Genomic DNA, 21365 nt, shown 5'->3' on the forward strand with positions numbered 1-21365 from the left:
AAGTCTGGGTTTTTGGGATCTCAGGCAGAATCACTGCTATTCTGCCCACAATCCCAAATCGCACTGCAGTAATGGCAAAACGCACCTCGTGTATTCGGGTGCCATTCCTTTTCAGTGGCACCTAAATGCGGAGCACTTTTGCTGAGACGGTCGCTTTACAATCGTGGCAAACCACATTGTGAAGCTTGTCTCCCAAAAAAACTCCTTCTCCTTTTTTGTGCTGCAAGCTTGACGTGATGTGGATTCTCGCAATTTTATCACGCTGCAATCGCTGCCAAAGTGCACCACATTTAGGTGCCTTTGAAAATTAATGACACCCAAACATGCATGTTGCATTTTACCATAATTGCAGTGTGATTTAGAATCGCTGGCAGAATTGCAGCGATTGTCTGAGATTCCAAAAGGCCAGATGTGAATGGGGCCTAATAGTTATGTTTACCAATATAACCATAGATGACCGTAAAAGAAAACCCTTTATTTTGGGTGGTTAAAAAAATAAAAATAAGCCTACCAATGGGGACATTTTAGTTCTGGGGATCCTGGTGAGAACTAAGGATTGCCTCACTTCGGAGTAGGGCTCAAACAACCAGTCGAATTATTTGAATAATCTATAATAATAAAAAAAAAAAATGTTCTTTTTTCATTATCTATTGATCAGCCGTTAAAGCGGTAGTATACTCATTTTTGTGACTTTGATCTACAGATAAGCCTATAATAAGGCTTACCTGTAGGTACAATTAATATCGCCTAAACCTGCATGGTTTAGGAGATATTTGCCCTGCATGCAGCCGCTGACGCTAGCGGCACATGCGCTCTGAAGGTCTGGCGGACCTTCAGAGTTCCTTGCCGGAAAGTGAAACTCCCGTCACCGTGCCTCCGGCCACTCACGGCACCGGAGCCACCGAACCCGGAAGAGACACAGAGGGAGCATGTCAGCTCCCACAGCGGTGTCCGGGGGTCCGTGTCGATGCTTCGTTTTAGGGTAAGTATTTCATAATGAGTTAGTATGTGATTCATACTAACTCATTATGCCTTTGTCTTGCAGAGTTTTTTTTTTTTTTGCGCTTTAAGTTGGCATACATACTGCATTATTTACATATCCGAAAACACAGTGCAGCACACAATACAGCACAGTACACCATTGAGAGCCGGTTCACATAGGGGCTACCCGACTTGCCGGGGCGACCTGTGATCGGCATGCACGGACTTCATATCATTGGAGTCAATGCAGGTCGCCCCAAAGTAGTACAGGACCCTTTTCTAAGTCGGAGCGACTTGTGTCGCTCCTATTAGAACGGGTCCTGTGCTAATCTATGGCAGGCGACCCACGGCAACTTGTCAGGCGACCAGGTCGCCTGACAAGTCGCCCCAGTGTGAACCGGCTCTTATACCATGGGTATAGAAAATAACCCCCCCCCCCTTTTTTTTAAAAAATCGCATTTTGTTGCTTTGCAGCCTCAAATGAAAACCGTTTGTTTTTATCACGTTGTATTTACCCAGAGCAATTTTTATAACCTTCAAGTGAAAGCATGTCAGAAAGAAAAAGTCAAAAACCGAATCACTGAGTTGGACAATAATCACCCACCCACCTCATTGAGTTTACAAGTCATTTCTATCCGGTATAGCTAATCAGTCCCTGTGGTAGTGTCCCTGTGTGCAACTGAAGTAATCAGTCAAGTATGGGTGGCAAGACACTGTCAAAAGATCTCCTGGCTAAAGTTGTAGACAAGGCAGGATGGATACAAAAAAAGTCAAATGCTTTATCAATGCCTAGAAACACAGTGAAGTCTATTAAAAAAAAGGGACGATATTTGGTAAAACATAGACCCTACCTGGATCAGGATGTCACTTAAAACTGGATGAAAGCCAGAAGGAAACTGGTCAGAGAGGCTATTGAGAGGCCCTACAGCAACTCTGAAGCAGTTGCAGAAATTTATGATGGTGGTCATTGTGTGCATGTGACAATATTACAAATTCTCCACAAATGTGGGTTGTATGGGAGGGTTGCAATAAAAAAAACCACATGCAGTCCTGACTGAGCTTTGCCAAAACTCACCTTGAAGATTCTGTAAAAATTTGTAATGGTCAGAGGAGACTAAAATTTTATTATATGGCCTCAACACCAAACAATATGTCTGGTGAAAATCCAATACAGCTCACCATCCAGATAACACCATTCCTACAGTAAAGCATGGAGGTGGTAGTATCCTGTTATGGGGGTTTTTCTCTGCAGTAAAGACTGGAGCACTTGTCAGGATAGAAGGAAAAATGGATGGGCAATATAACATCAAATTCTTGAGAAAAAGAGGCCCTCTGCCAGAAAGTGGTCAATGGGAAGGTTTACCTTCCAACATGACAATTATCCATAGCAAACAGCAAAAATGACCACACAGTGGTTGAAGGAGAAAAAGGTGAATGTCCTTGCATGGCTTAGTCAGAGCCCAGACTTAAACCCCATTGAAAATCTGTTGCATGATTCGAAGACTGCAGTCCACAAACGGTGACCATCAAAATTAACTGAACTTGAGCAGTTCTGCAAAGAGTGGGCAAATATTGCAAAATCTAGCTGTGCAAAGGTTAGTAGACACCTAGCAAAACAGACTTAGTCCCGGCTCACACACATGTGATGCGGGAACCCTGCAAATTGACTGTGGATTCCCGCATCGCATTCACACTGCCATATGCGAACCGCTGGGGGTGTCAATACAAAGTTAACAACATCCCCCAGTTCAGTTTGCGTATCGCAGTGCAGATTGTCAGTTCGTACATAAATCGCATCGCTTAGGTGTGGACACCCATTTGATCCGATTTTTGTGCGTACCCAAAAAAAGGGTCCTGTACGAGTTGTCCGAATCTGATTTGAATTCAGCAATACAATCTGTATGGCTGAATTTGCATCACACAGACATCGCATGTAATTTGCAGAGCAGTGCGCTCCAAATCGCATGCTAAAGGCTGTAATTAAATGCTGACACAAGGGAGTGATCCTTTTTCGAAGTGATATTGTTTTTCCTAATTTTTTTTTTTTTGTATTTTTTTTCTGACCTGTTGGTGTTATCTTTCACTTGGATGTTTGAGTTGCACTGAGTTAAATACAACTGGTCAAAACAAAAACTGTCTTCATTTCAGTCTGAAAAGCAACAAAAGGTGATCATTTAACAGGGGGTGATTCTTTTCTATACCAACTGTACATGTCAGTATACACAGTGCAGCGTGCATACAGCTCAGAACACTGCCATACAAGTGCAAGTGCCTGAGAACTTTTGAATGTGAGGCACAATTGCTCGTGGGGCATGTAGTCCTGGGCAACAGATGGATGTGATTTAAAAAGATTCTAAAGGCAGAATGTTTTTTTTGCCCTTATACATTCTATGCATTAAAGCGATTTGTAAAGGTGGCGGATTTTCTAACCCCTTGCGGACCGTCCACCGTGCATATACTGCGGCAGGGCGGCCGCTCTCTGCCAGATCACATACCTAGTGCATGATCTGACACTTCCGGGTCTGAGGGGCACAATTGTGTCGCTAGCTGTGATTGGTCAATGTGATCACATTTCACGGATGACCAATTACAGCCAAACTGTACCATGTGATGAGCTTTGACCAGTCACCGCTAATCACAACAAAACAATCAGTTTCATTCAGTAAAATGCTTGCTTATAGCAATATAATTCACTACTGCTATAAGCAATCATAATGTGTAAAAAAATAAAACTGTGTTTTTTTTTTTCGTACCAGTATTGCGTATCATATATAAAATGATTGTATCCATGCAAAAGACTCAGGCTTTAGTACTACTTTAATATAAAAACTTTATATCCCCCTTCCACCTCCCAGTATATCCTTCTTCTGGGCGTCCATGTACACTCACCGGCCACTTTATTAGGCACACCTGTCCAATTGCTTTGTAACACAAATTGCTAATCAGCCAATCCCATGGCAACAGCTCAATGTATCTAGGGGTGGTTAAGACAACTTGCTGAAGTTCAGACCGAGCATCAGAATGGGTAAGAAAGGGGATTTAAGTGACTTTGAACATGACATGGTTGTTTGTGCCAGGCTGGCTTGTCTGAGTATTTCGTAAACTGCTGATCTGATCCACTCGAATTTTCACGCACAACCATTTCTAGGGTTTACACAGTGGTCCGAAAAAAAAAAAAAAAAATCCAGTGAGCTGCAGTTGTGTGGATGAAAATGACATGTTGAGTTTAGAGGAGAATAGGCAGACTGGTTCAAGATGATAGGCAACAGTAACTCCTCACTCGTTATAACCAAGGTATGCTGAATACTTTCTCTGAATGCACAACGCATCTTATTTTGAAGCAGAAGGGCTACAGCAGCAGAGGACCACACCGGGTGCCACTCCTATCAGCTAAGAACAGGAAATTGAGGCTACAGTTCCCACAGGCTCACCAAAATTGGACAAAAGAAGATTGGAAAAACATTACCTGGTCTGATGAGTTTCAATTTCAGCTGGAGCATTCAGATGGTAGGGTCAGAATTTAGCATAAACATGAAAGCATGGGATTAAATAAGTAAAATTGGTTTTCCTGTTCCCTAGACCTAAATGAGTATTTCTTAAATTTAATTTAATTTTTTTTTTCAATATTGTCCTTTTTTTGTTTATAGCGCAAAAAATAAAAATTGCGCAGGTGATCAAATACCACCAAAAGAAAGCTCTATTTGTGGGAAAAAAAGACGTAAATTTCATTTGGATACAGCATTGCACGACCGCGCAATTGTCTATTAAACACAGTGCCGAATCGCAAAATAAGGCCTGGTCAGGAAGGGGGTAAAATCTTCGGGGCTGAAGTGGTTAAACATGACAAAGAGGTCACTGTACTCCCAATGGCCTCCAGTCACCAGATCTCAATCCAGTAGAGCACCTTTGGGATGTGGTTGGAACGGGAGATTCACATCATGGATGTGCAGCTGACAAATCTTCAGTAACTGTTATGTCAATATGGACCAAACTCTGAGGAATGTTTCTAACACTTTGTTGAATCTATGCCACAAAGAATTAAGGCAGTTCTGAAGGCAAAAGTGGTTCCAAACCGGTACTAGCAAGGTGTAACTAATAAAGTGGCCAGCGAGTGTATATTTACCATAGCCTAAGGATATTCAAGAATACATTTTTTTTTTTTTTTTTTTTACTTATTAGCTAAATTTAAACACACTTTTTTTTTTTTTTGGATTCATCGAAACTGTAATCGGCCAACTAATTGATTTCAAAAATAAGTTTAGTACGATTTGTCATGCAAGGGTTGAACACTATTCCACTTTTTTTTCTATAATTTTTCTATTATACAAAGTTGTTGAAATTTTTAAGAAAACCAGGTAAAAGCCAGTAGAGTAATTTCTTTAGTCCTTCGCTACAGATCATTAAGTGAACCTGTGCTTTGCGTTTGCATGGCTTAGCCACTGGTTCACTTTAAAGTGATCCCACAGTATGTTTACGTGCCTTCCTTCTTTCCTCCTTTGCAACCAGGAGGAAAGCAAAGTATTGAATTCTGGCATTTTACATCATGTTGGGCCTGTTTGCAAGCTTTTGTTCACTTCAAGCAGGTTTTGCGTTCTCCTGCAAGTCCTATGGGAATGCAAAACTCCCTTGAAGCAGGCCAGGAGGAGTTCAACTGCAGGTCAAATGCTCTTGTCAGTTATAAATTTTCCTAGTCTCCATCTGTTGCTATATTTGCAGTCCCAAAGCTCTTCAGCACAACCCCTTACCTAAATTACCAGTGCTGGTGATTGAACTAGCACTGTTAGATCTGGGTGGAGAGAAAATTCTCAGCCCTGTGTAAGCTCTTATTTGGCATTAGCTTGTTACACGGGGCTTCCTCTAAAGCAAACGGAGCAGCTCAGAAGTGAAGCAAAGTGTTACAAGGGCCAGCTTATTATTTTTTTGCTTTGCCCTGCATAGGCAAAGCACATGTTCATTTTAAGCTTATACCTTGGCCAGCACCCCATCTTGATATTTCTATTTTAACCAATAAAAATCTTCAAAATCTTAATTGTGATTGTTGTTCAGCTGCATATAATTTTGCTTTTATCTCACTGTTGCATTTAGGTATTGATGTGGAAGCAGCAAGGAAAGAAGAGGAGAGGATAATGCTTCGAGATGCAAGACAGTGGCTAAACAGTGGCCAGATTAGCGATGTGCGACATGCAAAATCAGGAGGCACAGCTCTGCATGTAGCAGCTGCAAAGGGTTACACTGAAGTTTTAAAGTATGTTTACAGAAAGAATAACTCAGTAAATTGATCTTTTGTAGTAGACACATGAATCTTTTGTAGTAGACACATGAATGTAGTTTAATTGCCAGCTTCAGGAAATGTAGACTATCGATCAAAAAAATAAGCCAGCCCCATATTACCTTGCCTCCAACGTTCATGCTTTTGCTAGTGTCCTAGGAGGACTTTTCCTCCTCCCCAGCTCTACAGAGAAAAATGTAACCATTTTTTGCTAGCCATTTTTCTCCCTTCAACTTAAGTGCTGTTTTTCTTAAGTCACCTGTAGGCTACTATGTGTAGATTTTTCCAGTCATCTGTACAGGTCTCCATGACTCCACCCCCCAGAGTCCAGAGTCAGGAAACACAATAGGAAAGGCTTTAAAGCTCAACCCCAGGGACTGTAAAAACCCTCCTTTGCATTGCTCAAGTTAAATGCTGGTTCTGGTCTAAGAACAAGAAAAGCAATTTCACTTGCCCGGTCCTCTCCCAGAGGCTCCCTTTGCACTGCAAGACTGGCCCCTGCAGGCCCTTCTCCCCTGTGCTCCAGTGGTTAGATTTTCTCTGACATCAAGTTCAATGCAGATCCCGTTGCAGCCCTACATTGGATATGAGGACACAGAAGGGCAGTCCTTTGCTGAAGCACAAGGATTGTGTGGGATTAAATAAAATTGGTTTTCCTGTTCCCTAGACCTAAACAAGTATTTCTTTCATTCACTGACGGACACAGCTTCATGTCTCCTAGACCTTTAGGCTGATGGTCTCTGCGGAAAATTTTTTGATTGCACCCCTGAGGCAGTCCCAGGGGGTGTACCATCACTTTCTGCTATAGGACTTCAGTTTTTTCTGCCTAGTCAGGAATAAGGACCTGGCTCTCTGCTGGGATCTGCGTCCTGGCATTTTTTTCCTTTTTTCTTTATTTTTGTTCTTTTGTGAACTACAATCGACCTGTTCCTGTGTGAACTACAATCAACAGCTGGACTGGGCAACGCACTGGATATGCTAGATCCTTATGATCTTTCCACGCTAGGTTGGCCAAAACATAGCCCCACTGGACTGGGGCTGGCCGGCGAGTGAAACACCTCATGAGGTCGCATAGCCATGGTCACGACAGTCAGGATCAGAGTCGCAGTGTACCTTGGGCCCCAGCACCCTCACTCCAAGATGCTGCGGTGGACTTCTGGGAGTTGTGCCCGCTGGATGCCAAGGTGTAGTGAGTAGTGTCTTTTCTTCTTTCTCTGGGAATTGCTGGGTTGGTCGCAGCCCCCCTGTGTCCTTTCTCCCCTCACGTTACACCCCCCCCCCCCCCAGTGGTGTTCCTCTGCGTTGGTCGCCCTCACCTGCCCCCTGTTTATCCCCCTTAGTCCCCTTTTGGGGGCTACGTGTGTTTTTTGGGGGTGGGAGGGGCTTCACTGGTGCTAAGCCAGAGGGCGGTGGGGCTTCACTGATGCTAGGGCGGTGGGTGTGTCGCTGACAGCCCCCCTTTGGGGGTGCCTGTACCTTTTGGACCCTGGTGGGGTTCCCCCCTGGTGGATTTTTATTTCCCTGGGGGTCTAGTGGGGTCCCACGCAGCACCACCATTTTGCCGTGGATGGTGTTCACTGGCTTCGGCGGCCATGTTTTGGGTTTCCCATTGTAAATAGCGCCGGCCATTTTCATGTAGTCCGGTGATGTGCTCCGGGGACCTCTAGTGTCAGTGTCGGCGGTTCCTCTTTCTCTTTGATCGCAGTGTGGTAGGCTCTTTGGTGCTCTCCAGCTCTGGGGTAGTGAGTTCTAGTGGGTATACGATCCTTCCTCTACTATTTACAGCGCTGCAGGTGTGTTGATTCTTGTGGTGCTCCAAGCGGGGTGCGGGAAGGCTATTTGCACAAAAAAAAATTCTTTTTTTTTTTTTTTTTTTTTTAACAGCGTGGCTCCCATTAACCATGGATCCTCTGGAGGCGTGTATCCCCACCTAACCCACTCCTTGAAGCTGCAGGACCCTCTGGGTCACAGTCTGCCTTGACAGCCATGACGGTTGCCCTGCAGTCACTTGTGTCTAAGGTTGATATGGCCCTGCAAAGGCAGCCTACCAAAAGGCGCCCCCCCCCCCCCCGCCTTCACTTGTATCCTCTGTCTCCTCAGAGTCTGAGATGGATTTGGCCGCTGTGGGATTTTTGTCTTACCGTAAAATCCTTTTCTCTGAGTTTTGCTGACGGACACAATCACCTGCCCCTCTGTTGGGTTAAGTTATGTATTCTTCTGACTTTACTTGTTACAAACTGAAGTCCTATAGCAGGAAGTGATGGTATACCCCCTGGGACTGTCTCAGGGGCGTTACCAAAAATATTTCTGCCTAGTCCTACTCCTGAAAAGAGAGCAGCATAAGCCCAAAGGTCTATAAGACATGAAGCTGTGTCAGTGTACCTCAGAGAAAAGGATTTTACGGTAAGACAAAAATCCAGTTTTTACATTTGCAGTGCAGGGCAACCCTCTACAAGGGAAGATTTTGCTTTTTTATTTTACATTCCCTGGATTTTGGGCTTTAAAAAGGGTGATTCCCCAGCACAGTCCACCATCCACCTTGCGGATCCTGACTTCCATTGTCGTGATGACACGGTGCCTGGACCCCAACATTTGTGACGTCAGCAGAGAGCAGACTTTAGACCGCTCTCTGCTGAAAACGGGTCACAGGAGTGCAGAACGAACTGCACTCCTGTGAACCATAGATGTACAGCCAAACAAGCTTTCTCTTTCATTCGTTGACGGACACAGCACTCCATATTCAGAACCATAGGGTTATATTGACTCCTACAGAAGTATTGCACTAGGCCCAAAAAAGTCTTTGCTACACCTATGGGCAGTTCTAGCTGTTATACATCCCCCCTCTCTGCTATAGGCATTCAGTTTTTTCTGCCTAGTCAAGAGTAAGGACCTAGTTCCCTGCTAGGATCTTTGGTTCTGGCAAATGGGCACCCCCTGGGACTGTCGGACCTGCGTGCCCCCCTGCCCCCTTTTTGTGTGGTCCCTTTGGGCCATCCTTGTTTTTTCCAAAACCAGCGGCCATGTTTGAGTAGTCTGGTGGCCATTTTTGGTTGGTCCAGGGTGCATGGAGCGGCCGCCATGACAGTGGAGTCTCTGGGTGGGGATTATGGCTGTGTGGGCTCCTCCCTTTTTGCCCGGTGTTGACTCCTGGGTTTTCTTTTCCCTGGACACCGCACATGGAGGTTTGCTGTTTCTGGTGCAGAACGGCGCTCCTCTGGTGGGGTGATGAATTCTGATGGGGTCCCTCTCTCCCTCTCTCTGGTGCAGGTTGTGGGGTGCTCTGCTTTCAGGTGCCCCTGTGGTGATACAGGTGCGGTGCCTGAGACCTTTTTTGCTGGTGGGCTTCACTTTTCACTCATTATGTCTCAGGAGCAGGTTTCCCCACCTGACCCCCCTCTCAAAGGCAGCAGGTCCCTCTGGTTCCCAGCCCTCTATTGATGCACTGATGGTGGTCCTTGAGTGGAGGTGGCCTTTGGGTGGCGGGCTAGCAGAAAGTGCCACCACGGACGTGGCCCACCCTGTGGGGTTTGTTGCCACGCTTCCTGATCTCTCAGATAGTCAGGATAATTCCTCCACAGCTGTGGTTGCGGATGAGAAGGAGCTGGTTACAACACGCGTGCGGGAGGCATGGAAGATGGAGGATGCAGCTGAAGTGGCTGCGGAGGTGGACATCCCTTTTGGCACCCACAAGCCATTTCGCACAGCAAAGCTGTTCCCTTATCTCTCCTGTTTTGACAAGTTGGTCTACAAAAATTGGGAGCGTCCAAAACGTCTTTTTGTGATTCCTAAATGCTTTGCGGTGAGGTACCCCTTTTGAGGAGTCACTCCTCAAGAAGTGGACTGCCCTACCAGTGGTGGACCCCTGTCTCCAGGTTAAACAAGGCAACCATGATTCCAGTAGAGGATTCCCTGGCCTTTAAGGATGCAGCGGGACAGGCAAAGTCTGTGGCCTGCAATATGTTCACTATTGCTGGTTTGGGGCTGAGGCCGGTCCTGGGCATTGCCCTTGTGTCGCAAACACTAACTTTATGTCATGATCTGGGGGGTGAGCAGATTCCCTCCCTGCCTTTGTTGAGTTGGCGGACCAGTTGGTCCAGGTGCTGCAATTTTGTCTGTGATGCCTCTCTGGACGCACCTCCCTTGATTTCGAAGTTGAATCTGATTTCTAAGCTAATCTGTTACGGCAATGGTGCTTAGGCGTGTGTTGTGGCTCAAGTGTTGGACTGCGGACCAGACTGCTTACAAAAAAAAAACCTGACTGATTTGCCCTTTCAGTGCAATTGCCTGTTTAGGACTACCCAGGGTGACCTCAAGAGTCTCATGGGGGGAACCGGGGGAGAGCACCTTGCTTCCACAGTCTGGGAATCAAAAAAAGCCTTGTCTCAAACTCATCCCTTGGCTCACAGTTTTTTTTTTTTTTTCTCCATCCACCAGGGTCCACTGACAAGGGTTCAAAACCTTTCAAGCCCTCATCGGGAGGTTAAAAACGGACCTGATCGGGCAAGCTAAGAGTGGGCTTCTCTAGACCCACGGACAAGGCTCCTTCAGCATGAAGGTGCGCCCTCACCCATGCCTGGGGTGGGGACTTTACTAAGAAGGTCCACAGGCCCATAAACAAACAACAAATGGGTCCACAAAGTGATTCTGTCCGGTTACAAGATAATTTCAAAGGTTGTTTCCAGTGTGCATCTGTCTCAGGACCACTTGCAAGCTTTCTTCAGGGCGGTGCAGGACCTGTTGCTTCAGGGAGTGATTGTCCGGGTTCCGGTATCGGAACAGTTGCAAGATTTTTATTCAAACCGGTTTACGTTATGGAAGGAGGGGGGCAAGGTTTATCCAAACCTGGACCTCAAGGCCCTGAACCTCTTTGTGCGGGTACAGAAATTCAGAATGGAGTCTAGTGGTGTGGTGGGGGCATCGCTACATCAGGGGGATTTTCTAGACTCTTAAGACATCAAAGAGGCTTACTTGCACATTCCTATATGTGCCCAACACCAGCGTTTTTTGCATTTTTGCTGTGGGAGAGGATCACTAGCAGTTCGTGGCATTGCCCTTTGGTCTTGCCTCCACTCCTCAGGTCTTCAGGAAAGTGTTGGCCCAGGTTCTGGCGTTACTACGTCAGAGGGGTTTGCTGTACTAGGCTACTGGTCAACCTCCTCTTCTGCTTTAAAGCATCGAAAGGAGAAGAGATCACTAGACCTTGAAGGAGTTCGGTTGGCTTCTAAACTACCATAAGTCTGCCCTGATTCCATCCAGAAAATTTGGATTATCTGGCACTGACTCTGGGTTCAGCTGTAGCCTGAGTGTTCCTTCCTCTGGACAAACTCCAGAAGTTGCATGCTGCGATTCATCTATTGCTGTCTAGCAGGTGGTCCTCCCTTTGGACTTGCATGTGGGTACTGGGCCTGATGACGTCTACCTTCAAGGCGGTTCCGTTTGCATAGATCCATACGAGGCCCTGCCAAGGGAGATCCTGGTGAAATGGGACAATTGTCCAAAGTCTCGAACCGAGAAAGCAGGGGTTCCCTGGTCTAGTGGCTTCACTCTCCAACTCTTCTGAGACTGAGCTCCACTTAGGGTGGTTGAACGCTGGAGGAATCCAAACTACCAATTAATGTCTTGTAACTTTGGGCGATCAGGTTGTGCCTGGATCACTGGACAGATCAGCTCTGGGGGCTCCTGGTAGAGATCCAGTCGGACGCCACGGCGGTGACTTATGTCAATCACCATGGCAGAACAAAGTGTTTGCTGCTCTGTAGGTAGCTGGCATTCTCTAGTGGGCAGAACGTTTTGTTCTGGTCCTCTCCGCCGTACGCATTCCAGGAGTGGAAAATGGCAGGCAGACTAACTCAGTTGGCAGGCGTTGGACCCTTCATCCGGACGGGTTTCATCTGATAGGTCTGCAGTGGGGCACTCCTGTGGTGGATCTGTTTGCGTCTCAGCTCAACAGAAAGGTACTGAAGTTCTTGGCAAGGTCATGGGATCCTCTGGTGGACCCCACAGACGCTCTGGTGGCCCTGCGGGACCAGTATTGTTTGATCGACGCCTTCCCTCCTTTGCTTCTTCCGTGGCTCCTGTACAGGATCGAGGCTGAAGGGATTCTGAACATTCTGGTGGCCCTGGATTGGCTTAGGTGGGTTTGGTCACCGACGTCCCTTGGAGACTGCCTCTCAGGGAGGACCTGCTTTCCCAAGGGCCGATCTTCCATCCTGCTTTACATTCGCTGGCTTTGACAGCCTGTCTGTTGAAAGCCAGGTTCTAAAGGATAGAGGTTTGGCTGGGTCAATGATTCCGATGCTGCTAAAAGCTAGGAAGTCTACCTCCTAGAAAGATTTTACCATTGTACGTGGAAAATGTGTGAGTCAATCAGTGTTCACCCTTGCGTTTTCGGGGGTTTGGATTTTGACCTTCCTTCAATGAGGTGTTGAGTAGAAGTTGGCCTTGAGTACCATCAAGGAAAAGGTGTCTGCCTTGACTGTATTTTTTTCAGGGACCCTTGGACATGCGTTCTTTGGTGCGTACGTTTATTCAAGGGGTTCGACACCTGACTCCACCAGTGCTGTCTCCTCTACCGCTGTGGGATTTGAACTTGGTGCTCTCCATTCTCCAGAAGCCTCTCTTTTAAAATATTTGGGAGATTCTCCTGGTTACGCTGTCTAAGATGAGGACTTTTTTTTTTTTTTTTGATGGCTATCACCTCTCGCAGGGTGTCTGAAACTGGGGGCATTATCTTGTCGTACACCCTACTGGTGGTCCGTAAAGACTGGTTGGTTGGTTTTTCATCCACTTACATCGTTCCTACTGAAGGTGGTCTCTGACTTCCATTTGAATGAAGACATTGTGTTGCTTTCTTTTGTTTCCCAGGCCTGCTCATCCCAAGGAATTTGCTTTACATGCCCTGGATGTGGTTTGGGCTATTTGGGTGTACCTGGCAGCCATGGAGTCTTTTCGGAGGTCAGACTCACTGACTGTGATCAAGGACGGGCCAAGAAAAGGGCTATCCGCTTCTTCTGCGTCCATTTCCAGATGGATCAGAAAGACTGTGGCCTATTCTATCAAGGGTCAGGTTCCTCCTTTCTGTGTCATGGTGCACTCTACTCAGAAGCTTAGTGCTTCTTGGTCCTTCCATCATCAGGCGTTGGTGGCGCAGGTTTGTAAGGTGGCCACTTGGTCGTTGGTGCACACTTTCACTAAATTCTACAAAGGAGATGTTTTGGCATCAGCGGATGCTTCCTTTTGGCCGCAAGGTTTTGCGCGCTGCTGTTTAGACGGTCTGTTTCCTCTTTGAGGAAGTGCATTGTTCAGGTTGGGCTCCAGGTTTTTTTTTTTTTTTTTTTTGAGCTCCTTCCTATTACCTGGTTGGCTTCTTGTGTTTTAGCTTTTTTTTTTTTTTTTCCCCACCCCTCATGTTTGGCACTGCTTGTGGATGTCCCTATGGTTCTGAATATGAAGCGCTGAGTCCGTCAATCAACAAAGGAGAAAATAGGGTTTTTGTACTTACTGTAAAATCTATTTTGGAGTTAATTGACGGACACAGCACCCACCACTCTATGAAGTTTTGACACTGCTTGTTACTAAAGGTCTAAAGCAGAGAGGGGGATGTATACCAGCTAGGACTGCACATAGGCGTAGCCAAGTCTTTTTTTTTAATTTTTTTTTCTCCCTAGTGTCCCTCCTCCTGTAGGAGGCGATATAACCTTATGGTTCTGAATATAGAGTGCTGTGTGCGTCAATGAACTTCAAGAAATAGATTTTACTGTAAGTACAAAAATCATATTTAATCAGTTTAAATTTACTAAAATGATTGCATTTCCATGTTCTGAGGGAGACCAGATATAGTGAATGCAGGGTCCTGGGTTTAGTAACACTTTAACTTGCGTTTGTCCCTTTCAGTACAATATAGGGTTTAGTCTTAGCATGTAGAAGATGCTGCAAAAAAAAAAGCTGATTTTTTTTTTCTCCTTTTTCTTGCAGACTTTTAATTCAAGCAAGTTATGATATTAATGTTAAAGATTATGATGGTTGGACGCCACTCCATGCAGCTGCCCACTGGGGCAAGGAAGAAGCTTGTAGGATCCTGGTAGAAAATCTTTGTGACATGGATGCTGTCAATAAAGTGGTAAGTCTTGTTCCTGCAGCTCAGCAGATTTTTAAGTATAAAGATACTGTAGACAGGTGCAGCGTGTTATTTTGGAAAGGGAAAGACCACATTGATTTTGATAGTCGTTTTAAAAATGTGTTCACTTGTTTTTATTCTTTGCTTGTCAGCTCATGTATATAGCTGGGGTGCACTGGGCTGCTGCAGAAAAAAAAAAAGTTAGATTTAAACCTTGGCACTACGAAACATTTAAGGAATGCGACCGGTATAATGTGCTATATATAAAGAAATCATGCTGCATTTCTTAAACATACTCAATAGATCAGCTGGAACTTTTATGCCCTCTTAGCACATGCACAGTAATACCTCTGCTCTAACTTTTATTGCTCTTTTCTAATCCTAATTTAGAAGCAAATGCATTTCTTAATTGTACAGGATACTGACTCCTTAAGGTCTTGACCATGGGTTATGCTGCCACATTTCATGGACACTGGCAAACCAGTTGCCAGGACAGCCCTAATAACCCCTCCCTCTCCCATCAACAATGCTCAGTATGTTTCTAGTGCTCTTAGATGGCGAAATAAGGGAAAATGGAAGAAGTGATTGGCGCTGCCCAGTGGGGTATTTGGGAAATCAATCTATGGTTGCTTCACTCCTGAGTTGAGTTTAATATAAAAGTTTGTGCAATTTAATTTATATTAAAACATATGTGTAACCTTATAAAATCATGAAACAAATGACTAAACTGTGTAAAATCAGAGGTGGTCCATGTGCAAAATCTAGACATAAAATCAGACACCTTAAAAATTAAATAAACATATACATCCAATGCGTGCAATTAGTGAATGTAAAGTGCAAAAAGTGCAATGGTGAATATCAGGAGTGGAGTGATAAATAATTTAAATATCTTATTATAAATTAGCAACCATGGAATCACAATCAATAAATATAACCATAATAAATATAAGTGCAAATGATATATAAATATGTAGCTGCCAGTAGATAAGTGAAATGGTGCAAAGGTGAAAAGATTCTTATATATAGCTGTGCAAAAACGGCAGCACAAAAAAGAAAAGTGTCCGTATAAATTATCAAACAAATCCAAAAACGTGCAATCTCGGGGGTTTGATAGATCCAAAAAAGTCCTAAATATGTATAGTCCGTATATGGTGGGTAAGGTGCTCTTTTTTCTATGCCCAGAGTGTGGTGAGTGGGCCGAAGGAAAAAGTGTTCCCCTGAGCCTGGGGTCCTGCGCTTACCAGATTCCCTTACCCCTACAGGGGTAAACAGCGGGTCGATAATAAGGGATCGCTCCCATACACTGGCAATCAGGATATCCCTAGACCTCGGTCTCTCTCCGTTATTGGTAATCAGATGTCAGCTCAGTAGATATAATAAACTCCAGTGCAGTATCCGGGTATGGAGAAGAAAAGGGAAGGAGCCTCCGATAGTGTGTTATCGTTTTAAAATTAGCTTTAAAAATAAGACATGTACTCACATAATAGTGGAACCTAACGTACGCCCGTCTGGCATAGGGGCCGCAACCTCCTCTCTCGCGGTGCACGCTTGGGAGTAGCGTGCGTACCAACCGCCGGATGTGCGATCCGAGCCTCGGGTTCGATAGACGGAAATGACGGGGTCACGCTCTCATATGCCAGACGGGCGTACATTAGGTTCCACTATTATGTGAGTACATGTCTTTTTATTAATAAAGCTAATTTTAAAACGAAAACATACTATCGGAGGCTCCTTCCCTTTTCTTCTCCATACCCGGATACTGCACTGGAGTTTATTATATCTACTGAGCTGACATCTGATTACCAATAACGGAGAGAGACCGAGGTCTAGGGATATCCTGATTGCCAGTGTATGGGAGCGATCCCTTATTATCGACCCGCTGTTTACCCCTGTAGGGGTAAGGGAATCTGGTAAGCGCAGGACCCCGGGCTCAGGGGAACACTTTTTCCTTCGGCCCACTCACCACACTCTGGGCATAGAGAAAAGAGCACCTTACCCACCATATACGGACTATACATATTTAGGACTTTTTTGGATCTATCAAACCACCGAGATTGCACATGTTTTTGGATTTATTTGTTTGATAATTTATACGGACACTTTTCTTTTTTGTGCTGCCGTTTTTGCACAGCTATATATAAGAATCTTTTCACCTTTGCACCATTGCACTTATCTACTGGCAGCTACATATTTATATATCGTTTGCACTTATATTTATTATATTTATTATGGTTATATTTATTGATTGTGATTCCATGGTTGCTAATTTATAATAAGATATTTAAATTATTTATCACTCCACTCCTGATATTCACCATTGCACTTTTTGCACTTTACATTCACTAATTGCACGCATTGTGGATGTATATGTTTATTTAATTTTTAAGGTGTCTGATTTTATGTCTAGATTTTGCACAGTTTAGTCATTTGTTTCATGATTTTATAAGGTTACACATATGTTTTAATATAAATTAAATTGCACAAACTTTTATATTAAACTCAACTCAGGAGTGAAGCAACCATAGATTGATTTCCCAAATACCCCACTGGGCAGCGCCAATCACTTCTTCCATTTTCCCTTATTTATCTAAATGCTCCCCTTCTATGGTTGCATTTTTTGAAGTGGGCAGCAGCCAGGTGCGGTGTCATTTTTTCCATATATACTCCCTATCCTAAGCGCGGAATCACATAAACTCTTTCTTAGATGGCGAAATGCCCCCCCTCCCTTCCCAATTGCGTCAATGCTACTGCAGCAAAACGACTGCAGCTTTTGGGTTAGTCTTCCTTTGGAAACTCATCTGAGAACTGTACCTTCACCCCGCCATGTGGCAGATGTTGGGCCAGCCAGTAATGTTGCCTTTGGCACAGGACACTGCCTTTGGGTATTGCCTTCAGGTACTGCATTGCAACACAGCACTGATAGCTGCACAGTGCTTTATAGTTCCAGGGAAGTGGCAATCTTAATGCCAGTAGTTCCAGTCCCTAAAGACCCTTTGCTGCTGTAGGGCATACCCTCTCCTCCATGGAGAGAGTCCCCACCTGTTTGCTTCTCCCCTGTGTAGGAGCCAACATCCTAGTGTGGGAAGTCTGGGTCTTGGCCTCTTCCCCTGTGGGCTCCCCCCCTTTCCAAATCCCCTCACACCAGCTCCAAGCTCCTCCCAGTTTGGAGGTAGTCTGTGGGCGAGCAGCATTTCCTGTTTGTGGTTACTGCCTGTTCATGACCCCTTGGGTTTTCACCAGTGTACTTGTTCTGATCCTTATGCTGTTGATCCTTTCTGAGAATTCACATTTTCGATATAGATGACGTTTTCTTAAACAATCTCTCTGCTGTGGCAGCCAATACAAACATTACAGAGTTTTGGTTAGGTTTTCAACCTACAAAATTCTGAATTAGATGCAGCCCACCATTTGGAGTGCCTAAGCATAGTCTTGGACACACCCCAAACCTGGGTTTTTCCTCCCCAGGAACGAATGTTGACCCCCCCCCCCCCCCCCCAAATTCCTGTCCAGATTTTGCACGCCAACAAACTTCTAGCTGTCAAATTTTGCATTAGGGTATTGGGCTTCACGGTGTCCCCCATTCCTTGTAGTGTTAATCACCCAGTTTGATTGCAAGCCTCTGCAGCTCAGTGTGCTGACTGTGTAGGACAAGCTTCTTCAGCCTGTACAGGCCCAAGCACCTATGTCTCAAGGCCAGGATATGTCGACCTGGACCTGGTGGCCATCCAACCTTGTGCCTGAATCCGAAGTCCCTTTTCCGATTAACCAGGATGATGCTCACAACTCAAGCCAGCCTGTCTGGCTAGGGAGGTGTCCCAGGGGAAGCAACAGTCCAAGGGACATAGTTATCAAGGGAGTTCCCACTCCATCCTAACATTTTCAAGCAAAGGGCCTTTCGTCTCCTGCTACGATGGACCAACCAACTTTAGGGGTGTTTAGCAAGGGGTACAGTTGGGTGATTCCACAGCCATGACTTGCAGCAATCAGAGGCACCAGAAGCAGCGCAGACCTTCAAGAAGTGCAGACAATTCTTGCTCGATCCAAAAGAGATGTTCCAGACTTCAGTCTGCAGACTGCATTCCTTTTTTCCGGAGTAGACCTTAGGCTTTATCTGTTGTCAGTGCCTAGATGTGGGTAATGGTCTTGTCACTCCGAGGTGTTCAGACTTATGTCACATCTGGAGGATGCCAGTCAAAGATCGGGTCTCATCCTTCACAACAAGGTGGTCAGGATCCAGGGATCCAAACATCTTTGCGCTGGACATACTGGTGACCCGGTGGGATCAATTCCATCTTAATGATTTTCCGCCACTACCAGATTCCTTGAAACAAGACAAAAAAAAAAAAAATCAATTGTTGGCGCACTATTAGCTGGATGCGGAGGGCGTGAGCATTCAGTATAATGGTAAAACATTGGTCCATTTTACAAGAGGATTCACTCCTCAAATCCTATATCACAGATCGACTTCTCATTTCATATAGACGTGCCAGAAACGTAAAAACCCAGACGGCTCCTAGTAAAGTTAAACCAAAATCCACCACAGTCAGTGCCCCACTAAAGTTTTTTTTTTAACATCAAAGGCATGTATTAATGCTGTAAGGCTTTATGCCTCACCTGCCAACATGTCCCTCATAGACAATAAGAGTTCCAGTCTAAGGGTAAATGTTATACCATTTCGGACTTTCATACATGTTCATCAGAATTTGTAGTTTATTGTAAGTGCTATCCTTATGGCTTGCTTTGTGTTGGTCGCGCTATTTGCATACTTCGAAAAAGGTTTGGTGAGCACAGGCAATTAGTGGAATGCAGGGTCCGATCGGCATAGCATTCCCAAACCCTTCTACAGTCCTCTCAAGAACTCCGTTTGGGTAAAAAATCTCCCTGCAGCACAATGCTTTAAACGCCTGTGCCCGAGAGTCCCATTGCCCGAGAGTCCTATTGGATTTACTGTTTGGACACTTTGGCACCTGGAGGGATAAATGAGGAGTTGGAGGTCAGCCCCCTGCTTTAACCCATCTTATTCAGATGGGTTAAACGCCTGACACCCGTGATCATTCCCCACTGAGAGAGGACGGGCAGCTGTTGTAAACACAGCTGAGCGTTCTTCTCCCTCGAATGATCATAGAGCCCCTCTATGGTCATTTCAGAAGCCACGCCCCCCCAGTTAGAATCACTCCCCTAGGCTCGCATTTAACCCCTCGATCACCAGCAATGTTAACCCCTTCCCTGCCAGTGTCATTATTACACTAACAGTGCATATTTTTAGCACTGATTACTGTAGTAATGTCACTGATCCCCCCCCCAAAAGCGTCAAATATCAGGGGTCCGATCTGTCCACCGCAATGTCGCAGTCCCGCAAAAAATCGCAGCCATCGCCGCCACTACTAGTAAAAAAAATAAAATAAAAATTACATAAATCTTTCCCGTAGTTAGTAGACGCGATAACTTTTGTGCAAACCAAAATACAATTTTTTTTTTTTTTTAACCAAAAATATGTAGCAGAAAACAAATTGGCCTAAAATGTTAAATTTACATTTTTTTCGGAATGTTTTATATAGCAGAATGTGAAAAATATTGTTTTTTTTCAGAATGGTCGCTCTTTTTTTGTTTATAGCGCAAAAAATAAAAAACGCTGAGGTGATCAAATACCACCAAAAGAAAGCACTATTTGTGGGGAAAAAAGGACATCAATTTTATTTAGGTACAGCATCGCACGACCGCGCAATTGTCTGTTAAAGTAACGCAGTACCGAATCGCAAAATGAGGCCTGGTCATTAAGGGGGCAAATCCTTCTGGTCCAGAGGTGGTTAAGCAATGTCATTTTTTTTAAACAATGTGATTTGCTTGTTTCAGCTGTATATTATTATTGTGTCACCTGTATGGAGTTATTCCATTGATTTTATTTTATACTGTGTAATTTATGACCCAATTTAGTTATCTAGTCTTGTATTTAAACACACTCCCCAGCGCTTGTAAGCCTATTTTAGTGGAGAAATGGGGGCAGTTTGGAACCACTCCCTTAGGCTACATTCACACCTGAGCGTAGCTTTTTTGAGCGTTATTACCGCGATTTTTACGATTTTTTTTTTTTTTTTTTAACCGATTTACAGGCGTTTTTACAGGCATTTTTTGTGCAGGCATTTTTAGATTGAATAGAGACCAATGGAAAACGCCTGTAATCTGCCCAAAAAGAAGCTCGTGAACTTTTTTGAGCATTGAGTGTTTTGCTCTCAGCGTCAAAACGCTCAGATGTGAACAGGGGCCATTGACATGAATAGGATTTGTCTTGTTGGGTGTTTTGAGAGCTGATCCTAGAGCAGAAAAACTCCCCAAAAACGCCCCAAAACGCCTACATGTGAACAGAGCCTTAGTGTTACTCTGACACGCCCAGGGTCACTGGTTCTCTACTACTTACACCTCTTCCAAGATGGCTAGTCAGATTGCCTGATGGAGCACGCATGCTCCAAACTCACGCACCTTCCCGCTTCACCTGACATCCAGATAGGACCTCCGTCTGCTTCTCTAGAGTGTGCCCATGTCCCACAAAGCGTTGGGAGCCACCATGGCAACTGTGACGAGAGGCACTCTACATTGTATCGCAGCCCATCCTCCCCCAGAGTGGAGGAACACTTTATAGCTATTATCCTGTGAGTTTTATTCATCTGTTGGGAATAAACATACCCTATTGCTGCACTTAGATGGCGCTGCTCTTTCTTTTTATTTTACCAGATTACTTGTCAGCTACTTTGCAGGATCAAAATAGTTAGGGTTATCTTGTTGACACCAAATTCATCCAGAAGTGCTTGTACATTCTGTAACTCAGGAGAGAGACCCTCTGTGGGCACTTTCAAACTGATCTTCTGTCTGAAGGAGCCATCTACCATCCTGTTGCACAGTCTTTGGCTTTCCAAATCCTGGGAAATTGGGGTCTCTGACTCCATTTATAGGATGGAAAATCGACTTCTCACAATGCTTTGTCATTCTTGGAAGGGGAAGGGG

The 21365-nt window shown here is 44.8% G+C and overlaps 1 protein-coding gene across 1 annotated transcript in view; it reads left to right on the forward strand.

The window, feature by feature from the left end:
- Positions 1-21365, forward strand: part of PPP1R12A (protein phosphatase 1 regulatory subunit 12A) — a 297833-nt gene that overhangs the window by 102603 nt on the left and 173865 nt on the right. The window contains exons 4-5 of the mRNA XM_082254983.1: positions 6067-6226; positions 14225-14369. Coding sequence (XP_082111109.1) covers positions 6067-6226; positions 14225-14369 — 305 coding nt within the window. The remainder of the gene's footprint in view (positions 1-6066; positions 6227-14224; positions 14370-21365) is intronic.

Source organism: Pelophylax lessonae, assembly GCF_965119305.1.
Source record: "Pelophylax lessonae genome assembly, chromosome: 4".
NCBI classification, from domain to species: domain Eukaryota; kingdom Metazoa; phylum Chordata; class Amphibia; order Anura; family Ranidae; genus Pelophylax; species Pelophylax lessonae.